This window comes from Orcinus orca, chromosome 2, assembly GCF_937001465.1.
Source record: "Orcinus orca chromosome 2, mOrcOrc1.1, whole genome shotgun sequence".
In the NCBI taxonomy this organism is placed as follows: Eukaryota; Metazoa; Chordata; class Mammalia; order Artiodactyla; family Delphinidae; genus Orcinus; species Orcinus orca.
In genome coordinates this window covers 115,061,144-115,088,858 of record NC_064560.1, presented here as the reverse complement: position 1 = coordinate 115,088,858, position 27,715 = coordinate 115,061,144, and the positions used below count along the sequence as shown (strand labels likewise).

Here is a 27,715-nt window from a genome sequence, read left to right as displayed (position 1 = left end):
TATTTAATGAATTGAAATAGGCATAACTTAAATACTGGCAACACAGCCCAATAAAATAACTCAAAAAGGGGTTAAGAAGGGGGCTGTATTCATATAAAACTGTTTATTGAGAACAGAAATATGTTTACCCAGAATATTTTTCAAAACATGTTTATTCAAAAATGTTTATTCAGAACATAATAAACAATCCAGAAGTTCAACAATAAGGGAATGGTTAGATAAATTAAGGGCAGGACCCTAATGTAATTCTTCTCTTGTACCTGGCCCATAGGAAGTATTTTAAAATGTATTAAATGAATGGCACACCACCGTATTAGACTATTATGCAACCAAGTGCACATGAAATCAGTTTTAGGAAAAAACAACTTTCACAAAACATACGGATTAAATCTATAGAAAACCTACGGAGCGACTTTGTTAATAATCAGAAGGAACCAGAGAAAGCCACCTGCCACATGTGTGCAGCAATTTTTAAAAGGCGTCCTCATACATACTTTGATTCTCACAACAACCCTGTGAAGTACGCTCGGTAGGTATTAACTCTGGTTTGCAAGGAAACCGATCACCGAGGTCCGGCATGATTGACTAAGGCGGAGTCAGGACGCTAGCCTCCGCCTCCCAGACCCGGGCTCCTTTCCTGCCACCCCAAGGCTACTACGAGTGGCGCTGGGGGTGGGGAGGGGGTGTCAAGGTTTTTTTTTCTTACCCCGCATTGCATTAACAAACCGAGCCCAGAGCCGCGGGCGGCTTTCAGGTACACAGCCAGGCGCAGGTGCCAGCGCCGGCTGGCCAGACCGGCGCCATAGGCCCCGCGACCATAGAGTCCGGAAGTGCGGCCAAAGCAGCTCCCGGTGGGCACCCCTCGGTCCCGGCCGGTCCCTGACCCGGCCCCGCACTCGCGTGCCGCGCCCCGGCGGGCGGAATGGTCGCAGCGCTGGCCGTCAGGGTGGTCGCCGGGCTGGCGGCCGCGGCCTTGGCGGCAGTGCTCTTGGAGCACTACGGCCTGGCTGGGCCGCCCTCGCCACTGCCCCAGCCCCGCACCCCCCGGAGCCCGCACCCTGCGCCGGGCCTCGGAGCCAGCAACATCTTCTGGGGTCTGCAGGTGACGCAGCGGGAGCTCAGGCGGGGGCTGGGTGGGTGCAGAGCTGGCGCCGCGCGGTGAGACGCCAGCAGTTAACGCGGGGTCGCGACCCGCCCCTGTTTGGGCCCACACTCTGGGCTGGGGGAGAGGGGGTTGGTGCTCCGTCCTTCCCTGGGGGTTTCGTTGATGCACTGCGTCTTTGCCTTTTACTTCCGCCGGAGAGAGCTGCTGGGTCTCTGTTCGTGCTGCCTCCTCCTGACTCAGATATCTCTGTTTAACACCTGCTTTCGGCAGATATCCGACATTCACCTGAGCAGGTTTCGCGATCCAGGCAGAGCTGTAGACTTAGAGAAGTTCTGTTCTGAAACTATTGACATCATTCAACCAGCTCTCGTCCTAGCAACAGGTAGGGAGGATTGCCGTGCTGTCATGTTGTTCTGTGGTCCGGATGGTAGAATGAAAACAGGGCTGCAGCCTTTTAATTTGGGGACGTTAGGGGAACTTTAGCTACAGCCTCAGGTGAGTCCTCCTCCTGTAGAGGAGATAGGATATTATAATTTCCTTTGTCTATGGATAACTGAGTCAAGATCCGGGCTAAATGACTTGCCATAGCAAGGTTTTGGCCAAGCGGTGGAAGCAAGGCTCATGATTCTCGCGTTAGTGTTCCGTCTGCCGTCTGTTATCTGTTTTTTGTTGTCGTTGTTATTGCAGCTCTGGATTTGAGAGAGACTTAGAGAAAGCCCTTTAACCAGAAATGAAAAGTTCTGCTCCTCCTCCTCTTCCTGTTCTTCTTTTTTTTTTCTTAACTTTTCCATTTTCCTTACAGTATTAATCTTATATTGTCAGTTGTTTGAGGCTTCAGGTAACTCAGGACACTTTTTTTTTTTTCCATCCTTTGGTACTTCTGTGAGTTGGTTCCCTAGAGTGTTCAAACAACCCAAACCCTTTGCTCCCAACTGTGTTGGAGAAGAAGCTAAAGGAGCATCTACCCCGGCTCTTGGGGGATTCATCTTTCACCCACCTTACTGAAACACCTCTGCTGATATGATGGAGTCCTCATTTTATGGACAATCTCAATTTCAAATGTCTGTCTAGTTTCCCAGAAATTTTGGTATTTCATTTTCCAAACTACGCCTTCCAGATTGTTTCTTGCCATAAAAATAATACTTGGTCAGATCACATATCCTGATTTGGGGTTTGGAAAATAAGGTTACCATAGATATTTACACCTTCCCAAAGTGTTGGAATTTCTTATTAAAGAGTTTTCATTTCATCAGAGTCTCAAGATGCATTTTGTACTGCTCCCTGTAAAGATACATTTTTCACAACCTATTTCTAATATCACAGGAAGTTAAATAGGCACTTGCTAACCTATAAGAAACAAATAAAGCCCGTGCTGAGAATCTTATTTTCAGTGGCTTGCTTTGGACAGAGATGGATTCATAAGTGGTTATGCTAATACATGTTGAGTACTTTAAATATCTTTGTTCTTCAGTGTGCATTAAAAAAAAAATTGAACCCCCAGCCCAGCTTTATTTTGCATTGTTATTCAATTCTTATGTAAACCTACAGGAGACCTGACAGACGCCAAAACAAAGGAAAATTTGGGATCTAGGCAGCAGGAGGCAGAATGGCAAACTTACCAGGGTATTCTGAAGAAGACAAGGGTCATGGAAAAAACCAAGTGGCTTGATATCAAAGGAAATCATGGTAAGAGTCAAGTCCCAGTTATAATTAAGACTAGATTTTTTTCCCTCAGGAGCCTAGATTCTCCAATTTAAATTGTAAAATTACAAAATGGGACATTGTAACTTAAGCTTAGGTATACTAAAGGCCACAACTGTGAAATTCAACGATAATATGTGATTTTAAAACTTCAGATGTCACTGTTAGACCTTGAGGGGGAAACTGGTATGGTTTCTTTCTTCCTTACATGGAAGAAAAGCATATAGCAAAATCCATGCAGATGGACGTTTAAAAAGATACAATTTTGCTAAGTGAAAGAAGCCAAACCCATAAGTCTACATTACTGTATAATTCCATTTATATGACATTCAAGAAAAGGCAAAACTATAGACAGAGAACAATCTGTGGTTGCAAAGGGTTGAAGATGGAGGGAGAGGCTGACTAAAAAGAGGCATCATGAGATAATTTTGCGGGGTAATAGAACTGTTCTGTATGTTGATTGTGGTGGTAGATACATGACTATGCATTTGTCAAAATCCATAGAACTGTACATCACAAAGATTGAATTTTGCTGTATATATATTTAAAAATTAAAATTACAAATATATTCCAATATGCATGGAGAGAGAAATGGATAACCCCTTCCCATTTTTTTAGACTATGATTGTTGTGTTAATAAGGAATTGAACTGTTTTCCAAGAGTCCTGATGGTAGATCTGTTTGTTTCATAAAGGTTGACTTTCTTATTGGTTACTTAAGTATTTCATTTGTTTGCTTCACTTGATTATTCATTGCTGATGAGTACCTATTTATATATTTTTTAAAAAGCTATCTTTTAAAATTCTATCTGGTGAAATACACAGCTATTGGTTAGATCGAGAAATCCCTCTTTCTAAAAACAGTTGACCCTTGAAGAATGTGGGGGTTAGGGGCACTGACCCCAAGCAGTCAAAAATTCGGATATAACTTTACAGTCGGCCCTATGCCTCTGCAGATTCAACCAGCCAAGGATCTATGTAGTACTATAGTATGTATGTATTGAAAAAATCTGCATATAGTTGGATTGACATAGTTCAAACCTGTGTTGTTCAAGGGTCAACTATAGTTCTTACAAAGCAGCTAGAAATTATAAATTAAAAATAGGATTCTGGCTTACAACTTTCTCTGGTATGTTTACATTCCCTTTTTTCCCTGATCTTAATTAAGGGTACAAGTCAAATTCTTTTGCAATAAAAGCAAATCTGTGTATATTAAAAAAGTGTTCCAAGCCAAACTACTGATATATTTAAAGTAACAAATATCAAATGGAGTTTTGTGATTAAATGATTTGGATAGTCCTTTGGAGTTCACAATCATTTAATTTGACTTGTATAGGCATAAATGCTTATGGTATATGTGTGTGTGTGCGTGTATATATATATATATATATATATATATATATATATATATATAAAAATCTTTATTAAGATTTAACTATAATAGGGAGTTCTTTGGTGGTCTAAATGTTAGTATTCGGCACTTCACTGCTGTGGCCTGGATTCAATCCCTGATTCAGAAACTGAGATCCCACAAGCCATGCAGTGTAGCCAAAAAAAAAAAGAAGATTTAACTCTAACAGAATTGTTCTCTTAGCAAGAGGATTATATACACAATAATATTTCTTTTGGCCTAAATTGAGCTTTCAGCTTACTTTCTAAGGTTATTAGAAATGTTGTGGATTCTTGGAAGTCAAAGCTGATAAACAATTTTAGCCTATTGCAACCAAGCAATCAAGCTCTATGAAATTATTATATTTCCAGATAAGTATTCTATGATGTCCTTAACCTTTTCCCTTACCATTATATAACTTCTTTGTTACTGAATCTTTTTTAAGATTTAAAAAGAGGGGCTTTGGCCCTGTTATCAAAATCATCTGCTGTTTAGAAGCCCATGACATGGATCCATATATCAGACATGAATCCAGTCCTTCCTGGCTTCCAGAATCACACAATTAAAACAGCAGCAACAGTGGTCCAGTCTTATAACTTCAAATTGATTTACTCTGAGTAGTACATAATTCAAAATATTTATTGTTCTTCAGTATACTATGTGCTTTAGATAAGTTTCCAGATAACCTGAATTCTATTATCAAGTTTTAAAAATTAAAATTAAATGCCAATCTAATTAATTGGCATCTATCATCTAAAGTGTTATTGAAAGAATTGTCATTTTTCTTTAGTCATTAATATGTTTGCATTTTTCTTTTTAATATAGATGATGTTTGCTCTTTTCTTTTTAATTAGATGCATTCAACATTCCAAGTCTGGAGAGTGTTGAGAATTATTACAGGTACTGTAATGAACAGACGACAGACCACCATGTAGAGTCTGTTACAGGGAGGGTGCAGTCAATTCACTGAATGGGTGAAAACATTTTTTAACAGAGAAAAGAACCTCTGGTAATTTAGAAAAGGAGCCTTTTAGTTTATTATTATTATTTTGGTGATTCATTTTTTGTTTGTTTGCTTGGGCCTCTTCTTTCTTTTTATACTTTTTTAAAAAAATATTTATTTATTTTTGGCTGCATTGGGTCTTCTTTGCTGCATGAGGGCTCTCTCTAGTTGCAGTGAGCAGGGGCTACTCATCATTGCGATACGTGGGCTTCTCATTGCAGTGGCCTCTCTTGTTGTGGAGCATGGGCTCTAGACACACGGGCTTCAGTAGTTGTGGCATGCAGGCTCAGCAGTTGTGGCTCGCGGGCTCAGCAGTTGTGGCTCATGGGCTCTAGAGTGCAGGCTCAGTAGCTGTGGTGCACAGGCTTAGTTGCTCCACGGCATGTGGGATCTTCCTGGACCAGGAATCGAACCCGTGTCCCCTGCATTGGCAGGCGTATTCTTAACCACTGCGCCACCATGGAAGTCCCTTTTATTCTTTTTTTTTTTTTTTTTTTTTGCAGTACACGGGCCTCTCACTGTTGTGGCCTCTCCTGTTGCGGAGCACAGGCTCTGGACACGCAGGCTCAGCGGCCATGGCTCACGGGCCCAGCCGCTCCGCGGCATGTGGGATCTTCCCAGACCGGGGCACGAACCCGTGTCCCCTGCATTGGCAGGCGGACTCTCAACCACTGCGCCACCAGGGAAGCCCTAGATTATTTATTACACTTAATTATCACTATGAGAAATCAGAAAAGACAGAGGTTAGCATGGGGTGAACATAGAGCAGACTTTATTTTTTATTGAGATATAATTGACATATAACATTGTGTAAGTTTAAGGTATACAGTGTGTTCATGTGATACATTTATATATTGCAATATGACTGTCACCATAGGGTTAGCTAATAACCCTATCACAAGTGACACAGTTACTGTTTCTTTTTTTGTGGTGAGAACAATTAAGGTCTGGTCTGTTAGCAACTTTGAAGTTTATAATACAGTATTGTTGACTATAAGTACTATACTGTGCTTTAGATCTCTAGAACTTACTTATCTACTAGCTGCAAGTTAGAGAAGACTTTGTAAAAGAAGTGAAAATTGTGTCCAGTCTTAAAAAAGACGGGTAGCATTTGGAGAAGTAAGAAATTCTGAGGGGTATATTTTGAAAGGATTAGTATAAACAGAGCTTTAGTTGCATGCCACAACTAAAAGATCCTGCATGTTGCAACTGAAAGATCCCACATGCTGCAACGAAGATCCTGCGTGCCACAATGAAGACCCAATGCAGCCAAATAAATAAATTTAAAAAAATTTAAAAATACATTAAGAAAGCTGGAATGAGCTTTTGGGGGGCAGTAAGGAAACTGCTATCACCAGAATAAAGGTTCATATTGAGGATTGGTGTGACACTGGGTAGATAGTGTAGAGCCAATTTATGGAGGTGTCAAGTGACAAGTGACAAGCACAAAAATTTAGATGTGATGGGTAATAGTTTATAATCCAGTATAGGTTCCTAAGGAGATAAGTAACAATGAAAATAGTATTTTATAAAGGGCAGGCACACAACAAAATAGGGATAGGGATAAAAAGAAAAACAGAGAGATTAGAGTTGTGTAGACCAAATAGAAGAATCCTGCAGCAGTCTAACCATCATAAGGAAAAGGCCTGAAATGAATATGACATACCTGTCTGAAAAAGGGTCATGGATATGGGGATGGTGACATGAATTTGAGGATGGTAGGTCAAAAAGCATTGGTTAACATATAACTAGAGTCACCTTAACTTGGAAGAGGAGGTTGTCCTCTTTTGTTAAAGTGAGGAAGGAAAAGGACAGAGATGAACATCTTTCACTTCTTATTAACTGTTTGTATCTTTGATGGCGACTGTGGGAAAGGGCTTAACAGACATTTTCAAAGAATCAGTAGGACTTAGGGACTGATTAGTTATTGGGAAGGTAAAATTATTAGTCACTTTAAAGTTTCTTACCTTTATATTTTTGTTTCTAACCACCTAAAGTTTATCCGGATTTAATATGTGACATTTTGCTAGAGATGTAGACATTACAGAAATATCAAATGGAAGGAAAAAAATCTTAAGGTTAAATCTTGATCTCTACAATGACTCAGAGATGCCAAAATCCAGAATTCAAAAACTATTGTATATTTTAACCTCTGCTTTCAAGTAGTTGGATTTTATTTTAGATAGTTGGATTTTAATATGTCAAAATGTAGGAAAGAAAACAACATATGTAAGATTATAAGATCCTGAAGAAAAACTCTGAAAACAAACTAAGCAGGAAAAATATAAATACAAATCTTAATGAGGAAAAAACCCTGAAAGAGAAATTCAAAATATACCAAGAGGAGCTAATTGACTATTAATTGTAATATCTATGATAATATATTTATTTATGATATATTTGTTGGCTGTTGCTTAAAAATAGCTCCCTGATAGCACATTAAATTTCAGAAGTTTATTTGTATTTTTTTCATATGTGCTCTTAGGTAAAACATCATATAAGACACTTAGATATTTTCTTATAATGTTCTGACATTTGAATAATAAAGGTATGCTCCAAATATAATCTATACTTTCTTTCACATTTATTCAACAAATACTTAATGAGTGCCGACGCTGTGTACTCTGTTACCCATCTTTACTCTCCAACTTTCTGGACACTTGAATACTGTTGATACTTAAGGTGGTGAGGACTTTCATTACTGGATGTGGACCCTGTGTATGTTTTCAATATATTTTTAGGAACCGATAAAAGATTTACTGGCCCAGACCTAACATTTTTCTCCTGGCTTGATGACTTCATCTTTGCAAGGCTTTATTGTGACTTAAGCCTCTGCAGTCCTGTTTCAAGAAGTAAACAGTTGTATCTCACTACACCAAGAATTCTGCTAGGTACTTAGAAGGCCCTCACTAAAATTTTTGATGATTGATAAATACCATTTCCCTGGATTCTGACTAATCTCTTTTAAAATGTTTAGTGGACCACCTAAATTAGCCACGTACTTCTCTGCTTTGCTTGGTGACCTTGTGCTTGGTTACTGATGAATATGTTTGCCTGAATCTTTGGAGACAATGGGAGAAAATCTTTAAAATTTCTTTTAATCGATGTATCCATTGTGGATCTAGTTTTGTGTATTTCTCTGTCAGATCATGGAAATTTCCTTTTCAAAGGGAGGCAAAATATAGTGTGATATTAGGGCAGGAATTTAAACTCATTCTGTTATTTTATGATTACACTAAAACTTTCCTGTCTTGTATCTTTTAGGAAATATTCTGCTGTACGTAGGGATGGCTCTTTCCATTACGTCCACAGTACTCCCTTTGGCAACTATTCTTTCATCTCTTTGGATGCCACCGTAAATCCAGGGCCTAAGAGACCTTTTAATTTCTTTGGAATTTTAGATCAGGTACAGTAAAAAATCTCACTTCCCTTTGCAGCTAACCTATTTTATCTTTTCCCAGATACATGCGGCTCACTTAAAGTTATACTAGGTAAACAAGTTCTTATCTAGAAATGCTTGAGGAAAATTCTACTGTGGTTACAGGTATGGCTAGAAGACATTATTGACTACTTGAACCCTATCATTGTTATCCCTGTCCTTGTTCCAAAATCTGGGAAAGCAGTACCTCACATTTTACATTAATTCAGTAAACAGTTGTTAAATATGTACTGGGACTTCCTTGGTGGTCCAGTGGTTAAGACTCCTTGCTCCCAATGTGGGAGACCAGGGTTTGATTCCTGGTCAGGGAACTAGATCCCGCATGCCACAACTAAGAGCCCGCATACTGCAACTAAAAGAGCCCTTATACTAAAACGAAGATCCTGCATGCCGCAACTAACCCAGCGCAGCCAAATAAATATTTTTAAAAAATAAAATAAATATGTACTAAGTGCAGCATGCACTTTGCAAGGTGCAGGGCATACAGCTTTGTATACTATATGGTATATTCCTAAATCCCCACAGTTGCCATTTCTAACTAATGGTCTATATTTTTTTGGTACGAGAAGGGCAACCATTGAAGTAAATGAGTTTTCTTTTTTTTTTTTTTTTCATTTATTTTTTGTCTGCATTGGGTCTTCATTGCTGCATGCGGGCTTTCTATAGTTGTGATGAGCGGGGGCTACTCTTCTTGCGGTGCACTTGCTACTCTTCCTTGCGGTGCACGGGCTTTCATTGCAGTGGCTTCTCTTGTTGCGGGGTACGGGCTCTAGGTGTGTGGGCTTCAGTAGTTGTGGCACGTGGGCTCTATAGTTGTGGCTCGTGGGCTCTAGAGCCCAGGCTCAGTAGTTGTGGCACACGGGCTTAGTTGCTCCACAGCATGTGGCATCTTCCCAGATCAGGGATCGAACCTGTGTCCCCTGCATTGGCAGGCAGATTCTTAACCACTGCGCCACCAAGGAAGTCCTAAATAAGTTTCTTTTAAAGTATTTTTCGTTAAGCTCGGTGAAAATTGTTGCTGGATTAAAACTGTATGGAAAGTCACATCTGAGAACCTCTAATTATTTCTTGGTACAGCAAATGTCAACTCATTATTGAGCACGTGCCCAAATGCAAGACATATGTGTCCATATATAAGAATACAAGGGTGATAAGATCAAGTGCTTGGCCTCTTAGAATATTTAATGTACTGGTGGGGCTTAAGACCTATACAGAAATAACTATAATAAAAGGCAGAATTTGCTAAGTGCTGAAAGATTTAAAGTGATATGAGGGTTCAAAGAAACTTGAGCAGAATATTGTTAAATGCTTTGGATTTATTAGGCATTTTATTTAAGGAAGGTATATTTTGTTTCCTGTCTACTGAGTGTCTTTAGACAGAGTTGATCAGCTTATTATTTTAAAGCCTACCCCTTAGAATAGTGTTTTTTAAGGTATGATTTGATAATCTGCATGAAAAGCAGCTGTTTTGTAAAATGCAGATTCCTAGGCTTTGTCTGAGACTTAACAAATTAGGAACTCTGAAAGTAGGGCCCAGGAATTCATTGCTTAAGCACTTTGGAGATAATATTAATGTATATATTTATATATACAAGTTATTTTAGAAATCATCTTTATGAGGGATGGTTTACAGACAATAAAATGCACTCATTTTGAGTATTTGAAGAGCTTTGACAAATGTATATACTGGTGTAACTGTCAGCACAATCAAGACAGAACATTTCCATTACCCCAGGAAGTTCTCTTGTGTTGTTAGTCTTCACCTGCAGTCCCAGGGAACCACTGATGGGTTTTCTGTCAGTATAGATTAGTGCTGTTTGTTCTAGAATTTTACATAAATGAAATCATACAGTAGGTACTCTTGTGTCTGGCCTCTTTTGCTTAGTATGTTTTTGAGATTCATCCCTATTACTGTGTATATCCTTTTTATTGCTGAGTAGTATTCCATTGTATGGGTATGGATATACTGCAATTTTTTGGTGGTTTCTAGTTTTTGTCTGTTATGAGTAGAATGTTGTAAATATTCAGGTACAAGTCTTTCTGTGGACATATGTTCATCTTGTTTTAGAAGTTTCGTTTCAATATCCTCTTTATTAATTGCACTGTGGTATACAGGGCTGAAAAGATTAGTGGTTCTTCTTCATTGCTGCAAAGAAATTTATAAATAAAGAAAAAAATTTAGGTAATTTAAAGATTGTTTATTTCTGTTTCTTTATCTATCAAATGGGAATAATCCCTGTCCTAGTTAGTGCAGAGTTATTTTTAGGATCAAATGAATTGTATGTTTAAACAGTTTGAAACTTACAGAGGTCCATACAGGTCACTGGTTAGTAGGGTTTAAGCTTTAGACGTAATATACTTATTATAAAACCTCAAGGGAGTTGTGTAACCTCTTGACATTAGATTTCAGCCAGAGCTCTAATTAAAGCTCCTTCTGTTTTTCTCTGATTTCAGAAACAGATGGAGGATCTTTTATTACTGGCCAAGGAAAGTAGTCGGAGCAACCACAGTATTTGGTTTGGACACTTCACAACATCCACTATCCTTTCTCCATCCCCAGGAATTCGGTCCATAATGAGGTGAGGCAAGCTTCCAAAATCAAAATTAATTGCTTTTAATTCTTTTATGTTGTTCTACCTATCTTGCTTTTCTGAAGAGATATTTTTATTAGTTTGGCATCACAAGTTATCTTTGTTCATTTATTTCATTTATTTTTCATTGGTTAGTTCAGCTACAGCTTATTTGTGTGGGCACCTCCACACACTTGGTGGACTGATGCCTGTTTTGCACACTCGTCACTTCCAGGGCACTTTGGAACTTGAGGTGGGAGACTGGAAGGATAACAGAAGGTAAGGGAACTACCCCACAGAATACAACTTATACGTGTAAGTTTTGCTAAAGCAATGATAGTTTTCTGATCACTATCATGAGTGAGTGATCCCAGTTAAGGAAAAACATGTGATATCTCTATGTTTTTGAAGGAATATATGTATCTGGCAGTCTTTATCCTTATGCAAAAATCTTGTTGCAGCAATTATGTTTGCCATCACTATGTTATGTTGGCTTTTCAAATGCATCCTCTAGGAAATAGTTCTCAAAATCTAGTATACACGAGATCTATGGAGGAGCTTATGAAAAATAAAAATTACCAGGCCCTGTCCCTAGAGATTTTGGCTGTGTTGCTCTGGGTTAGGACACAAGAAACTGCTTTTTTTTAAAAAGTCCACCAGATGCTCAATGGACCATACTTTGAGAAACACTAGGGCTAGAAATATGTCATCTTTTTCCCTGAATTTGATATTTGCCTTTCTAGTTATTGCTACAACATGTTAGTGATTTAAGTTCTTCAAACAGATTATAGTTGGTTTTATTAAGGTTAAAGTCTTTCAAAAATTATTATTATTAAACACTTTTTTAATTGAAGTATAGTTATACAATATTATGTAAGTTACAGTTGTACAGTATATGATTCACAATTTTTAAAGGTTATACTCCATTTATAGATATTATAAAATATTGGCTATATTCCCTGTGCTGTACAATATATCCCTGTAGCTTATTTTATATGTAATAGTTTGTACCTCTTAACCCCTACCTCTATCTTGCCCCTCCTCCCTTCCTTCTCCCCACTGGTAACCACTAGTTTGTTCTCTATATCTGTCAGTCTGTTTCTTTTTTGTTATATTCCCTAGTTTGTTGTATTTCTTAGATTCCACATGTAAGTGGTATCGTACAACATTTGTCTTTCTCTGTCTGACTTATTCACTTAGCATGATACCCTCCAAGTCCATCACTGTTGCAACTGGCAAAATTTCATTCTTTTTTTATGGCTGAGTAGTATTTCATTGTATATGTACCACATCTTGTTTGTCCATTCTTCTGTTGATGGACACTTCGGTTGCTTTCATATCTTGACAATTGTAAATAATTCTGCTATGAACATTGGGGTGCATGTATCTTTTCAAATTGGATATATACCCAGGAGTGGAAATGCTGGGTCATATGGTAGATCTAAGGTTAAAGTCTTCTGAAGAGAAAACATAACTTATTTATCAAAAGGATACAGTATAGTTAAATATATATTTATTGAGAAGAACGAAATATATATATTTGAGAATAACTATTTAAGTGCAAGTTTAAATATAAATAAGTATCACCTCATTGTTTTTTATCAATTGCTCTTTAACTTAGTCAAACCCAGTGCTATGAAGATATTAGGTACTTAGTGAATATTTGTTGAGCTGAATATGTTATCTTTCTAATAACTACAGTTGATCTTTGAGCAACACAGTTTGAACTGTGCAGGTCAACATATACTCAGATGTTTTTCACAAAATACTACAGTACCACACAATCTGTGGTTAGTTGAATCTGTGGATGTGGAACTGAGGATACAGAGGGCTGATTGGGAAATTATACTCGGATTTTCTACTGCTTGGGGGTCGGTGCCCCAACGCCCTCATTGTTCAAGGGTCAACTGTACTCCCATTCATTAAAAAGCAGCTTTATATCTTGGAAGGAACTTATTCATTTCAGTTGGCTTTTCTAGAAACTGTATAAGAGCTATGCTTGAAGCCTGTGATTAGTTGGCAACTGTAATTACTTTGAACTAAGACCTGTCTGTTCATGACTGTGAGGCTGTGGGCTGGGCTGGAATTGCCTTTACCAGGTAGCCTTCCTAACCCTTGATCAGCTTCTTTATTTCTTATAAATGCTACAGTTACAAGTTAAGTGATGTTAATTATGGAGCCATTTCCTTTCTTTCTCTTCCCACCTGCTCTCCTGTATTCCAACCCTGGGGTTTTATTTGGAGTTTGTTTTACTGAAAGGACCTAACCTTTACCTGCCCTTATAAACGTTTAAATTATATTAGTACAATAGAAGAGGTTTTTGTTTTTTTTGGCTATGTCTTGTGGGATCCTAGTTCCCCAACTGGGGATAGAACCCTGGCCCTCAGCAGTGAGAGCATGGAGTCCTAACCATTGGACTGCCAGGGAATTCCCTAGGAGAGTTTTTAAAAACAGTTAGTATATTAGTAATGTTAGACTAGGCTTTGTTGTGGATGCAAATAAATCTAGAAATATCAATGGCTTAACACAACAGATGTTTATTTTTTCACTTATGTAAATCAGTATAAGTCAGGGAAATTCTCCTCCATGGGGTAACTCAGGGATTCAGACTTCCTCCATCTTATAATGTGACTATTTCAACACCTCAATTCCAGGGCAGGCAAGAGATCACAGAGAACTCATACCCATTCTTAAGTACTTTGGACCAGAAGTGTGATACGTGTCACTTCTGTTCACAGCCCATTGGCCAGAACTAGTCACATGGCCCCAACCTAATACCAGGGAGACTGGGAAATGCAGGGGAGCACGTGGAGTATTTGGTGAGCACTATTGTTTCTGCCATAGCTAATCATTTCTCTCCTTAGTTCTAAAAGTTAGAAAATACAAAACTTTGGTTACTTTTTAGTGAATAGTTTTACCTTTCATTGTGCATTTAGAAAATCAAAACCACTTAACTTTTGCTGTTTTCTTTGAAATTATAGAAATAAAAGTTTAAAAGAAGAATTAAAGGTTTCTAAGTGTGTTTATTTTAATATTTTATGTAGCATTGTTGATGGGATGAAGAATGTCAGATATTATTAGACTTATGATGAATGTTTTAGGTTCAAAATAGTCTTAAAGTATAGAAATCAAATGACTTAATTCAACAAACATTTATTTAAAAATTAAAGAGTACATGCTATGTACCAGGCATTGTTCTAGGACACAGTGAAAATTCATTGCTTCAGTCAGATCCCAGTTGTGACACATGTCACATGTGCCAAAATGTATAAAGTGATAAGGGCAAGGGAAGAAAGAGGAACAATATTATTTACTCTGCATTCAAATTCATGATCTCAGAAAGTATAGTTTTATCGTTTTACATTTGTTCTGTATATATCCTTCAGGCCGTCTTATAATATGAAGTAACTAAATTACCTTATTGTCCTCTGGTGTCTAGGTACCGGATCTTTGCTTTTGATCATGACCTCTTTAGCTTTGCAGATTTGATCTTTGGCGAGTGGCCTGTGGTTCTTATCACTAATCCTAAATCACTCCTCTATAGTTCTGCTAAACATGAACCACTAGAAAGACTCCTTCACTCAACACACATCAGGTATGTAGCAGTTTTTCAGAATTTACTTTCAGTTTGATATTGATGAAGAATAAGTCATTGTGATTGCATTCTTATGTGAAAGCTATGAGATGCTCTACTTTAGTTTTCTCAGCAATCTAAACATTATATAAATTGCCTACTGTTTCGTTCCTATTCAGTTAAAAAGTATATAATTTTTAAGCTGCTGAAATAAAAAAAATCTAGAAACCCATAATCCTGCCATTATTATTTTTGTCTTTTATTCTCGCTTTTTTATATGCATGGTTTTACATTGCTGTAATCATAATGTACCTATTCATTTGTATCCTACTTTAAAAAATTTACATCATATATCAGAAGTATATATTTTTTTGTTTTGCTACATAGCCTTTCAAAAAAGCAAAAGCTATGTAAACCTTCTGGAATTGAAAAATCATTTGGCATATGAATTTGACAGTGCATATAGATAGAATCTTTTTTTAAATTTATTTTTTATTGAAGTATTGTTGAATTACAATGTATTAATTACTGCTGAGAGCAAAGTGACTCAGTTATACATGTATACATTCTTTTTCATATTCTTTTCCATTATGGTTTATCACAGGATATTGAATATAGTTCCCTGTGCTGTACTGTAGGACCTTGCTGTTTACCCATCCCATATATAACAGTTTGCATCTGCTAATCCCAAACTCCCAGTCCTTCCCTCCCCCACCCCCTCCCCCTTGGCAACCACCAGTCTATTTTCTATGTCCCTGATTCTGTTGCTGTTTCATGGATAGGTTAATTTGTGTCATATTTTAGATTCCATATATAAGTGATACTATATGGTATTTGTCTTTCTAACTTCACTTAGTATGGTAATCTCTAGTTGAATCCATGTTGCCGCAGATGGCATTATTTCGTTCTTTTTTATGGCTGAGTAGTATTAAATAGAATCTTAATGAGACATTAACATTCCTTTTGCAAAGAGACATAACCTTTTGCAAACATAAGGGCACTTGTTTTAATATACTCTTTTAAATTTTATTTTGAAAAGCAGTACAACATAACTTTTGGAAAATAGAGTAATGGGATTATATGTGTATCCCTGTCCCACTCCCCCCCCATACCCCAATAGAACTATTATTAACATGAGTTTTCCTTCTCAGGCATTCTCTTTCAGGCCTGTATTTACACAGTCGTAATCATAGGGCACAGTGTATTCTAATTGCTATTTTTTTTCTGTCAACAGAGAGAATGGACCACGGTTTAACCATTTTCCTATCTTATTGGTGAACTTTCAGATTTTTTTCTAATTTGAGGATGAACATCTGATGCATATAGATTCTTCCTTCATTTGAATAATTGCTGTAGATAGAGTTCTGGAAATAGGATTCTAGGTGAAATAGTTTGAATTCCTTTGTGACTGGTGATAAAGATTGCCTGATTACTTTTTTTTTGGCAACTAAAATCATTATTCTTTTTCAGAAAATTGTGGTAAAATATACATAACATAAAATTTACCATGTTAAGCATTTTTAGTGGCAATAAGTACCTTTATATTGTTGTGCAACCATCATCACCATTTTTTTCAGCTTCCAAAACTGCAACTCTGTACCCATTGAACACTAACTCCCTATTCCCCCTCCCCTCAGCCCCTGGCAACCACCAATTCTACTTTCTGTCTCTATGAATTTGACAACTCTAGGTACCTCATAGGAGAATCATACAGTATTTGTCCTTTTGTGACTGGCTTTCTTTCATTTAGCATAATGTCCTCATCCATTTTGAAGCATGTTTCAGAATTTCCTTGCTTTTTAAGGCTGAGTATTCACTGTTTCATTGCATATATACACTACATTTTGTTTATCCATTCATCTGTTGATAGACATTTTTGCTTCTGCCTTTTCACTACTGTAAATAATGCTGCTATGAACATGGGTGTACAAATATGTGTTCCAGTCCCTGCTTTCAGTTCTTTGGGTATATATTCAGAAGTGGGATTGCTAGATCATGTGGTAATTCTATGTTTAATTTTCTGAGGAACCTCCACATTGTTTTCCACAGTGGCTGCGCCATTTCACATTCCCACCAGCAGTGCACAAGGTACCTGATTACTTTTTAAAACAGATACTAATTTATAATGTTACCAAGCAATATGAGTGCCAGTTTCACAGCACTCTTATCATTATTGGATATTGTACTTTTAAAAAAATTTACTAATTATTCTGGAAAAAAAGGGTACCAATATGCTTTAATTTATTTCTTTTGATCACTAGGTAAGTGGAACATACATCTCTTGGTCAGGTTTCTTGATAGGAGCTGGATATCAGATTTAGATTTAGAATAGTTTCTGATTTCTCACCAATTCAGGTTGGCTGAATTATACAACTCCAGAAGCCACCATTTAGAAAGAAACCAGATCATATGAAGAGTGTCATATGAACATTTGTACAATGTAATGGTCTGCCTTACCGTTGTCCCTCGGTATCTCTGGGGGATTGGTTCCAGGACCCCCTGGGAATACCAAAGTGTACAGATGCTCAAGTCCTTTATATAAACTGGTGTAGTATTTGCATATAACCTATGCACATCCTCCCTATACTTTAAATCATATCTAGATTACTTATAATACCTAACACAATGTAACTGCTATGTAAATAGTTGCTGGCGAGAGGCAAATTAAAGTTTTGCTTTCGGGAACTTTCTTGAAATTTTTCTTTTCTGAATATTTTCGATCCATGGTTGGTAGAAACCACAGGTTCCACATCCCAGTAACTCGCAGATCAACCAACGGAAGGCCAACTGTACTTACATCTTTTCAGGTTATAATAGGGTTATTCTTCTTTATAAAAACAATGCCAAATACCTAAAACCATGCATTTATGCTCTCATTTTAGAGTCTTGGTGTTTTCCTTATCTTCCATTACTTCAGTCGCAGTTAAGATTGATGGAGTTCATTTAGGGCAAGCTAGTCATTTGTCTGGTCCTATTTTCATACTAAAGTGGAATCCAAGAAACTACAGTAATAGGACACATAACATAGAAGTAATCGTCCAGGTAAGTTAGTAATTTTCAACTTGCTATGTGAATGATTAGGCTGTAACCACATTGAACTCCGATTTGTTTTTTGTTTTGTTTTGTTTTTGTCAATTGATAAGATGAAACTAAGTTAATAAAAAATTTGAATACACTGGATTTAGTATGTTCTGAAAATGGACACTCAGGAATAATTCTACTTTTAGACTAAAAACTGGGCAAAGGACATGAGTGTGCAACTACTGGCTATAGTCCCCTCTTTTTATCCCCAGGGAATCATTGTTCTGTTTTCTTCCAACTTTGGCCAGAATCTTTTAATAATGGGAGCACATTCCCCAATATTCCTGAAGATAATAGAATAAGTTAGAAAACAATATTTACGTATCCACGCCTTTGTTTGCTGTCTCCAAGTATAGGAAATTGTGTCACTATTTTGAAAGCTCTAGGATAAATAATTTTTAAGGCATCCATCAAAGGGATTTTTTGTTTGGGGAGTGGGCATTGATAGCACATGCAGTAACTGTCTGCCTGTCCCTTTTCTGATTCAGCTTGGGGAGCATTTAATTCACTAGACCTGCCAGAGTAGAAAATGATCATCATCACCAAAATATAGCAGTTTCATCAACAATTTGAAACACTTTAGGGGATAGACTGTGCTAAAAAATTAGTTTCTGGAAAAAAAAATCTGTCAATTTCTACAACTTTATGATTTGATGAAGTTTTAAACTATTTAATCTTTTAATGTTAAGTCTTGGTTTGAAGATTATCAAGTAATCCTTCGGAAAACACGTGATTATTTTCATTATCTTTTTTGTATGTGTCACAGAGAAGGATTTAGAGCAGGAAGGAGCTATTTACTGAGCTTCTTCTAAGGAGATGCCAGACACTTAGAATTTTTTACGAAATCTGTATAACAATCTTATGTGGTGGGTAGTTTTATCCCCAATTCATAGATGAGGAAACGAGAGAAGGCACTTTGCAGTACCACCCATCTTTTTTTTTGGGGGGGGGTACGCGGGCCTCTCACTGTTGTGGCCTCTCCCGTTGTGGAGCACAGGCTCCGGACGCACAGGCCCTGTGGCCATGTCTCACAGGGCCCAGCTGTTCCGCGGCATGTGGGATCTTCCCGGACCCGGGCACGAACCCATGTTCCCTGCATCGGCAGGCGGACTTTCAACCACTGCACCACCAGGGAAGCCCAGTACCACCCATCTTTGAAGTGGTCTGCTTAGGAGGAAGAAGACGCTCATGGGTAGAAAGTGGAAGGAGGGACTCCTGGGGATGAACTCCTTAATGTCTTTCATATTAGAAGTTGGCTCATTTTAAAAAGACTTGAAGGGCTTCCCTGGTGGCGCAGTGAGAGGCCCGCATACCGCAAAAAAAAAAAAAAAAAAAAAAAGACTTGAAGATACAAGTGCACATAGAATAAATTGTTCCCTATCTTTACAGTCATGGGGAAGAAGTAGGAGCAACCATAGGAGACCTGCTCACTGTTGGAATGGGGAACTTCCAAATCTTTGGATTGCTTCCGAACCTCAGCTTCTGTAGTTTTATGAGGAAGAAACCATAACTCACATTTCTTGAACCTTTCTGCCTGCTTAGTTGAATCCTTAGTAAAAATGTGAAATCACATATACTTTTTATATGTTTAACATTTCTTACGTTATTGAGGTAGAATTTATATTAAAAAACTCCATATATTTAAAGAGTACAATTTTGTGTGTTTTGACTTTCTTATACATCCTTAAAACCATTTCTACAATCAATATGATCTATCACCCTCAAAAGTTTTCTTATGTCCCTTTGCAACTGCCTTCCCTCCATCCTCATTTCCAGGCAACCACTGATCTGTTTTATGTCTATGAGTATAACTTTAAAAAATTAGTCTACTGAATATTAAACAGGCAACCTGTCCCCTCATTCATCAGTGAGAAAGTTCTGTCCTTTTAAATACAGTATACCATAGATAAGTCTGAAAGAAAAATTCATGGGAGAAGACATCGATTTATTATCTTATATTTTACCTATTCACTGTATTTATTGAATATCTGTAAAGTTCTGGGCAGCCTAGTACCAACTGGACCTTTAGATCAGTTCTCAGTGTGGTTTCTGAAGTAGTAGCATCAGCATTACCTAGGAAGTTGTTAGAAATCCCATCCCACACCTATGTATCAGAAACTCTGGAGATGGAACCCAGCCATCTGTTTTGACAGTCCCTCCAGGTGATTCTGATGTGCATTAAAGTTTGAGAACCAGAATTTAAGATTATTGTGCCTCCTTTGCCAATTTAAAGAGCAAACTCTAGAAATCTCTATATCTCAAAATTAAAGAAAATCTCTGCTTTAAAACAAGAACTTAAAAAAAACCCCTAAGAACTTGTCATTCAGAGTTAGAACATTTGAGCAATAAAAGTTTGATAAACACCAGTACAAGTTCTTTTTGCTATTTTAAAACTTTTTATGATGAGGAATTTTTAAAATATATGAAAGAGATAATACTATAATAAATCTCCATGTATCCTTCACCCAACTTCAAAGATTATCAACTTTTGACCAGTCTTGTTTCATCTGTACTCCATCCACTTCTCTCCTCCCTGTACCACGATGTCATTTCATCTGTGTAAATATGACAGTATATATCTCTAAAAGATAAGAGCTATTTTAAAAAAAAGTCACCATAGTACCATATCACACCTGAAAAATTAACAGTAATTCCTTAATATCAAACTATCCAGCTAGTGTTCAGTTTTCTTATTTTGTCACATATAATTGCGTTTGGTTGGTTCAAATAAGAATCCAAACAAGGCTCAAATATTGCATTTAGGTGATTGTCTCTTCAGTGTCTTTTAACCTATAGGTTCCCTCTCCACCCTCCTTTTTTTTTCCCTTCTCAATTTGTTTTGCTTTGGAAACTGGATCTTTTATCCTGTACTGTTTCTGTATTCTGGATTTTTGCTGTTTATATCCATGTGTTATCATATAGCATGTTCCTCTACCCCATCTAGTTTCTATTACTGTAGTTAGATTTGAGGTTAGATCAGATCTGAGTCTGTTTTTTGGCAGGAATACTTCATTTGGTGTTTTATGCTTTTATCAGAAGCCTATAGTATCTGGTTGTCTCTCTTTTAATAATGTTAAGATTGATCAATATATGCAGATATTGTTGACCCTACCCAGTGGTATGCTGGTAAATATTTAACAACCAGCTTGGGGCAGTTTTGAAGGGAGGACCCTGATTTGTAGCGTCTCCCTGATTTATACCAATTTCCATAGTATAAATATTTCTCCTGTAGCTGGTTTTAAGCTACTGACACATCAGCTGGTCTGCAAAATTCCTGAATATGTAACAGTTGGCCCTTGTGGGTCAGTCAAGCCAGTACCAGCACACTGCAGGCTTATCCTCCATTCAGCTTTTCAGTACTCAACCAGCTTTTCACTGAGGGATTAGCACTTACTGATAATCTCAGTCTAGATCCATTATTTCATCAGAGTTATAAAATGGTGATATTCAAATTACACTCCTAATTATAGGAGTATTAATTAGAATAGTCCCACAAAGAAAAAATTTGCCTCATCTATTTGGTACCGAGATATAGAGTTCATACAGGAAAGGCAAGATAAGTCTTCATTCTTCCTCCACCTTTCCTGCTCTAAACCAGTTTTCAAAGTAATGAGTTACTTCTCTAGCTTCTGCCAAAGGTAACTAAATGAGTCTTCTAGTATCATTATTAATTCATAGTTAAAAATATATATATATTTGGTATGTTTCAATCCATTGCATTTATTCTTTTTGATGCTCAATTGTTTGACTAGTGGGAGCCTCTCCAAGTTGGCCACTAAGTCCTTTGATACAATCCCTGTAGTCCTTGTTAGTTTTCTTGCTTTCTGGTAGAAGATGTTTCAAGTTCTTTTGCATTTCTTACTCAAGAACTGGAATCACCTATTTCTCTAAAGAGCACTGGTTTCTTGTAGTGATAAGTTTTATTTTGAGACCAAAATCTGGGCACTAGCCCAGCTAGCTCATTGTTGTTGAGTTCATTATTATTTTTAGGGCTTTTCAGTAAACAGAGGGAAATACAGATTTCTGTTTTTTAAAAGAGAGAATACATTGTAATACATGCTGATATTTCCAGTTCAAATCTAGAATTACAGGGTTTAAAAGAAGTTTTATTTAAAGTGCTTATAGGAAGAATCAAAAGTAAATGAAAAAAATATTGCTTATTCTGAGATAACTGACAAGTTATTGGAAACTTAATCTTGGAACATTGTACGTATTTGTACATGAGGGTTGCTTCTCTGCTGTGCTTATAACTAGGACTCTGCTGGAAGAAGTAAGAGTGTTCACCACATATTTTCTGCTCGAGAGGACATTCACCTCAGGTTTGATCCTCTGGCATCATTTATTCTCCTTACTGACCATTGTACTGTGGTGAGTAAATTCAACTAAGTGTTATGTGTGTTTTTAATTTGGTAGGTCCAAAGTCATAAATAATATAATAATCATGTGATAAGAAAGTGGAACCTTATAAAATTAAAAGTTTAGTTGCTTGTCTAGAAGAATACAGTGATTTTGAAGTGGAGGCATGGACATATAGTACCTGTTTTGGGACCTAGTTCTACCTAGTGCCATAAAACAAGGATAACTAAGGGAATTATAGGGACTGTGCTAAATTGGATTGGGATCTTTCAAAAATAATATTTCTTCCTATATAAATAATACATGCTTAATATAGAAAACTTGGAAAATTTAGAAATAAAGTACAATCAGCCCCACATCATTCTTTTATCACATTAGCCATTATAGCCATTGTATTTCTCATTATGATACTCTCTATTTATTTTTCTCTTATTTACATTGATATGAGTTTTTAATATAAAATGGTAATATACTTTTCATTCTCTTTTTTCTGTCTGATTTTTTCTACTGAGGAATTTGACTGTTTTCTCACATCACATTTATTTTATAAATGATGCTTATTGGCTGCATTATATTATCATAGATACATCTTATTTTACTATTTCCCTTTTGTTGGACATTTGTTTCCAATTTTTCCCTCTACTATAAAAATACTGCTTATAACTAAGTTTTTGCACATACTAGTTTTTTTCTTAAACTTTTTATTTTATATTGGAGTATAGTTGACAATGTTGTGATAGTTTCAAGTATACAGCAAAGTGATTCAGTTATACATATGCATGTATCTATCCTTTTTCAAATTCTTTTCCCATTTAGATTATTACATAATATTGAGCAGAGTTCCCTGTGCTATATAGTAGAGGTCCTTTTTGGTTATCCATTTTATTTTATTTCTTTTAGTATTTATTTATTTATTTAATTTATTTATTTGGTTGCACTGGGTCTTAGTTGCAGCAGGTGGCCTCCTTAGTTGTGGCTCGTCAGCTCCTTAGTTGTGGCATGTGAACTCTTAGTTGCAGCATTGCATGTGGGATCTAGTTCCCTGACCAGGGATTGAACCCTGGCCCCCTGCATTGGGAGCGTGGAGTCTTAACCACTGCGCCACCAGGGAAGTCCCTGGTTATCCATTTTAAATATAGCAGTGTGTACATGTCAATCGCAAACTCTCTAACTATCCCTTCCCCCCACCCTTTGCCCCAGGTTTGTTTTCTAAGTCTGTGAGTTGTACATATTAGTTTTTTTGGAAATTTCTGGAAATGAATTGTTGGATCAAATAGTGGACACATTATTCTATATACTTCATTTATTATATAATTACCCAAAATTTTAAATTATTTATTATATTCATTGTTTTTGGTCTGTCCCCCCTCAATGTTCAGAAGAAAATTTAAACCCCCTTTAATTTCATCTTCCAGAGATCCCTTAGTATATATCCTCACATACTTAAAATGTGAATTCCTTATTATTTTAATTTACTTTTATTACTTGTGTGATTGAACTTTTAAAAAATATGACTAATGGGCATTTGCATCTCATTTTTACAAATCTTTTTGTGTCATTTATTTTTCTTTTGGGAATTTTTAATGGTCACCTAGATCAGGCTTTGGAAACTTTGGTGTACTTATGAATCACCTGGGAATGTTAATAAGAGGCAGATTCTGATTAGTAGGGCTGAGATGGGGCCTGAGATTCTGCATTCCCAACAGGCTGAAGGTGATTCCAATGATGATCTGGGACCCATACTTTGAGAAACAAGAACCTAGATAAAATGTTTCTTTACTGTGAATTAATCTCCAAGTGAGTGACTTCTTGATAGAGAAGGCATAAGGAAATGCAGTCTCTGTTCACTCAGCCTGCAGTGTACTGTGTACTGTTGTGTTTTTTTCACTCCTATACAACTTTAAATAAAACAGTACAAATTATACTTATCCTAGTACAGTGAAAGTAGACTATTTTAATTTGATCACTTAATATAACTGTATGAAATCACTTAGTTTCAACATTGGTCCAGGTATCATATCCAAATCTTGAAAGAATAATGCTGAGGCAACTTACAATTATCTTTTTTGGTGGGTCAGATGTTCAATTCTCTTTGACTGTATATTTTTCTCATATAGTCATTTCTGCTAATGATGTCATTTCCATTTTTGTTAATTAGGCCATTTAAAAAAACTGAAGCTGTATCCATGTATGTATGTCATGTGAATATCTATTTCTCTGCAGGCCCGGGTCCTTTTTGTGATGATTGTGCTGATCCAGCTCATCATTCTCATTGCTTTTCGTTATCGAGCATATCCAGAGCATAAAGGTTAGTCACCATGGTTCCTTAATCTTAGAAGACTTTACTTTAGTGTATCCCATAATGTCCTCACTATTACCAAGTGATAAATATCAATGCAAATTATCTTTGCCTGAGCCCTGTGAGGTGCATCCTTCAAGCTACCATGCTCACCTCAAACCCTCTTTTCCATACCATTTTCTCCAGCCATTCTAGGTCATAATGAGTGCTTGCTTCTCTGAATCCCAACAGTCCTTCCTGAGGATTAATTCTGTATTTAACTAGCCAATGACCTTGTTTTACATTACCACTTCAAATGTATATACATTTTCTCTTCAATCAGACTGTAATTTCCTCAATATAGGAGCTCTTGTTTTCTACTTCTTTTCTCTTTTCCACGGCACCCAGTTTGTGCATTAGAGACAATAAATACTTGTTGGATTAAATGTTCATTATCCCTTCTTGGCTTGGATGAAGTCCCTGGGATCAGGAAGTGATTGTGGGGGAAGTGAGTACTGTAGTAAAGGTTAAACAGTAAAATGATGAACTGAATAGGTAGTATACATATCCTACTGAATGTTTGTCTGCTTATATATATTTTTAAATTCTATGAAAAAGTTCAAGAAGCATTATTGCACACATATATTTTCTTGCCCACAGTATAAATAAATAAATATTTGAGGGAGAGCTCAGCTTCATGTGGGAATACCAGTATTTTTGTATAGTTGTTTAAAATTTACAACATATTTTTACCTACATTATCTCACTTAATCCTTACAACAATCCTGTGAGGTAGGTATTATTGTCCCCATTTTAAAGATTAGAAGACTAAGGACTGCAGGGGTTATGTAGGCTGTCCAATGTCTCATAGCTAATAAGAGACTGACCCCAGGTTAGTTTTTTTCTTTTTCTTTAAACAACACTTATCAACTTTGACTACACCTTAGAATCTCCTGGGGAACTTTTTAACATCTCAGTGTCTACACAACACCCTCAATGTTTACATAGAATCTCTGGGGGTAGGACCTAAGCATCAGTATTTTTTAAAGCACCCCAGATGATTCCAATGTGCAGTCAGGGCTGAGAAGCACGGCTCTGTCTAAAGCATTATTTTCAGTCCTGCTGCCTAGAATCAGCTGGGTTGCTGTCCCAGCTCCCCTCTTCCCCAGGCCAATTAAGTCAGAATCTCTGGAGGGTGAGACCTGGGCATAAGTATTTACTAAAAGTTCCCTCAGGTTATTCTAATGTGTAGCCAAAGTAGAGAATCATTGCTTAAAGTTTAAAGCATAGCTGCCTCTAAGGCTAAAGAATGATGTATTTATAATAAATATTACTATAGGTGGATATGTAGATTAATACTTTGAGAAGTACCAGACTAGAACAAGAAAGAAGCTGAGAGATGAATGAGTAGCAAGTATGAAACACACAAAGTGAGAAAGGCCATGCGTTATCAGGCTTTGTCTGAAATTAACTGTCAGGCTGAACAGTTTTATGAGTATAAAATGAATATGCTGGCCTATTAGGGAAGACGTGCTATTTAACTTACATCAGGCTGTCTTTCACTGGAGCCAGTCCTTTAAACCTTTAAATAGTACACCTCTAGCATTGCTCAGTGTGTACTGAGCTTGCCATCATAGTCTTATGCTAACCAGTGTATGATCGGCTGCAGATGAGTGAAATGGCTGGCTGGGGTTGAGGAACTGTGATGCTTTAGTCTGTGGCTGCAGAATGAAGCCCTTATGCTTGGGCTTTCTGGCATTGTATTGTGTGTGTGTGTTTGCCGCACCACACAGCTTGTGGGATCTTAGTTTTCTGACCAGGGAATGAACCTGGGCCCTCGTCAGTGATAGTGCAGAGAGTCCTAACCACTGGACCACCAGGGAATTCCCTTTAAGAGATGCTAATTTGGAGTTTTGTGGATCCCTTTCAGTTGGAGTAAGAGGATAGCTGTGAGTTAAGAGCTGTATCATATATGGGAAAGGAATATTTGGACAGATACTCATAGTTAAGATTAAATTTTTTTTTTTTTTTTTTTTTTTTTTGCGGTACGCGGGCCTCTCACTGTTGTGGCCTCTCCCGTTGCGGAGCACAGGCTCCGGACGTGCAGGCTCAGCGGTCATGGCTCACGGGCGCAGCCGCTCTGCGGCATGTGGGATCTTCCTGGACTGGGGCACGAACCTGTGTCCCCTGCATCGGCAGGCGGACTCTCAACCACTGCGCCACCAGGGAAGCCCAAGATTAAATTTTGATATTTGTTTGATATGCCTTTGATATATATAGTATATATAGTACTATATATATATAGTTTTTAGAAAATTTTATTGGAGTATAGTTGATTTACAATATTGTGTTAGTTTCAGGTGTACAGCAAAGTGATTCAGTTATACATATATGTATATTCATTCTTTCTCAGATTCTTTTCTCATATAGGTTTTACAGAATATTGAGTAGAGTTCCCTGTGCTATACAGTAGGCCCTTGTTGTTTATCTATCTTATATATAGTAGTGTGTGTATGTTAATCCCAAGCTCCTGATTTATCCCTCACCCCCACATTTCCCCTTTGGTAACCATAAATTTGTTTTCAATATCTGTAAGTCTGTTTCTGTTTTGTAAATAAGTTCATTTGTATCATTTTTTAAAAATTAGATTGCACATATGAGTGATATCATATGATATTTGTCTTTTTCTGTCTGAATTACTTCACTTAGTATGATAATCTCTAGGTCCATCCATGTTGCTGCAAACGGTATTATTTCGTTCTTTTTTATGGCTGAGTAATATTCCATTATATATGTACCACATCTTTATCCATTCCTCTGTCAGTGGATGTTTAGGTTGCTTCTATGTCTTGGCTATTGTGAATGGTGCTACAATGAACATTGTGGTGGCCTTTGATATATTTTGATGCAACTTTTGGAAGTTTGTACATTTGGATACTAAATCTCATGGAAAACAGGGATTTGATCATCCTTTGAGCACAGAGTATATGTGTGTTTGTGTGTGTGTGTCACAACTACACCATTGCTTTGCCTTTCTACCCTCTGTAATTCTAAGTGAGTTGGTTTATCAGAATTCCTGCCAACTTCTGAATTTAAAGTGGTGTCATCCATATAACAAATGATTTGCTGAAAATGTAGTAGATGCCCATGGAAGTCTTCTAGAAAATATTATAAAAAACTTGAACTTTGCATGTGTTCACTGGATTTTTCAAATTTATT

At 37.1% G+C, this 27,715-nt stretch overlaps 1 protein-coding gene across 9 annotated transcripts in view; it reads left to right on the top strand.

Moving 5' to 3' along the window:
• The first annotated feature begins 673 nt into the window (after positions 1 to 673).
• The window catches only part of TMEM62 (transmembrane protein 62), a 32,492-nt gene continuing 5,450 nt past the window's right edge, over positions 674 to 27,715 (top strand). For 2 of the 9 annotated variants that reach the window (XM_033435653.2, XM_033435652.2), the window contains exons 1-12: positions 676 to 1,102; positions 1,376 to 1,487; positions 2,654 to 2,791; positions 5,050 to 5,095; positions 8,463 to 8,604; positions 11,092 to 11,216; positions 11,364 to 11,486; positions 14,647 to 14,802; positions 16,831 to 16,869; positions 17,664 to 17,823; positions 22,117 to 22,230; positions 24,442 to 24,526. In XM_033435653.2, the coding sequence (XP_033291544.1) occupies positions 923 to 1,102; positions 1,376 to 1,487; positions 2,654 to 2,791; positions 5,050 to 5,095; positions 8,463 to 8,604; positions 11,092 to 11,216; positions 11,364 to 11,486; positions 14,647 to 14,802; positions 16,831 to 16,869; positions 17,664 to 17,823; positions 22,117 to 22,230; positions 24,442 to 24,526 (1,420 nt within the window). In that variant the 5' untranslated portion in view covers positions 676 to 922. Of the gene's footprint in view, positions 1,103 to 1,375; positions 1,488 to 2,653; positions 2,792 to 5,049; positions 5,096 to 8,462; positions 8,605 to 11,091; positions 11,217 to 11,363; positions 11,487 to 14,646; positions 14,803 to 16,830; positions 16,870 to 17,663; positions 17,824 to 22,116; positions 22,231 to 24,441; positions 24,527 to 27,715 lie in introns of all 9 variants that reach the window. The other 7 variants (XM_033435656.2, XM_033435654.2, XM_049705406.1 and 4 more) reach the window with 5 other exon arrangements.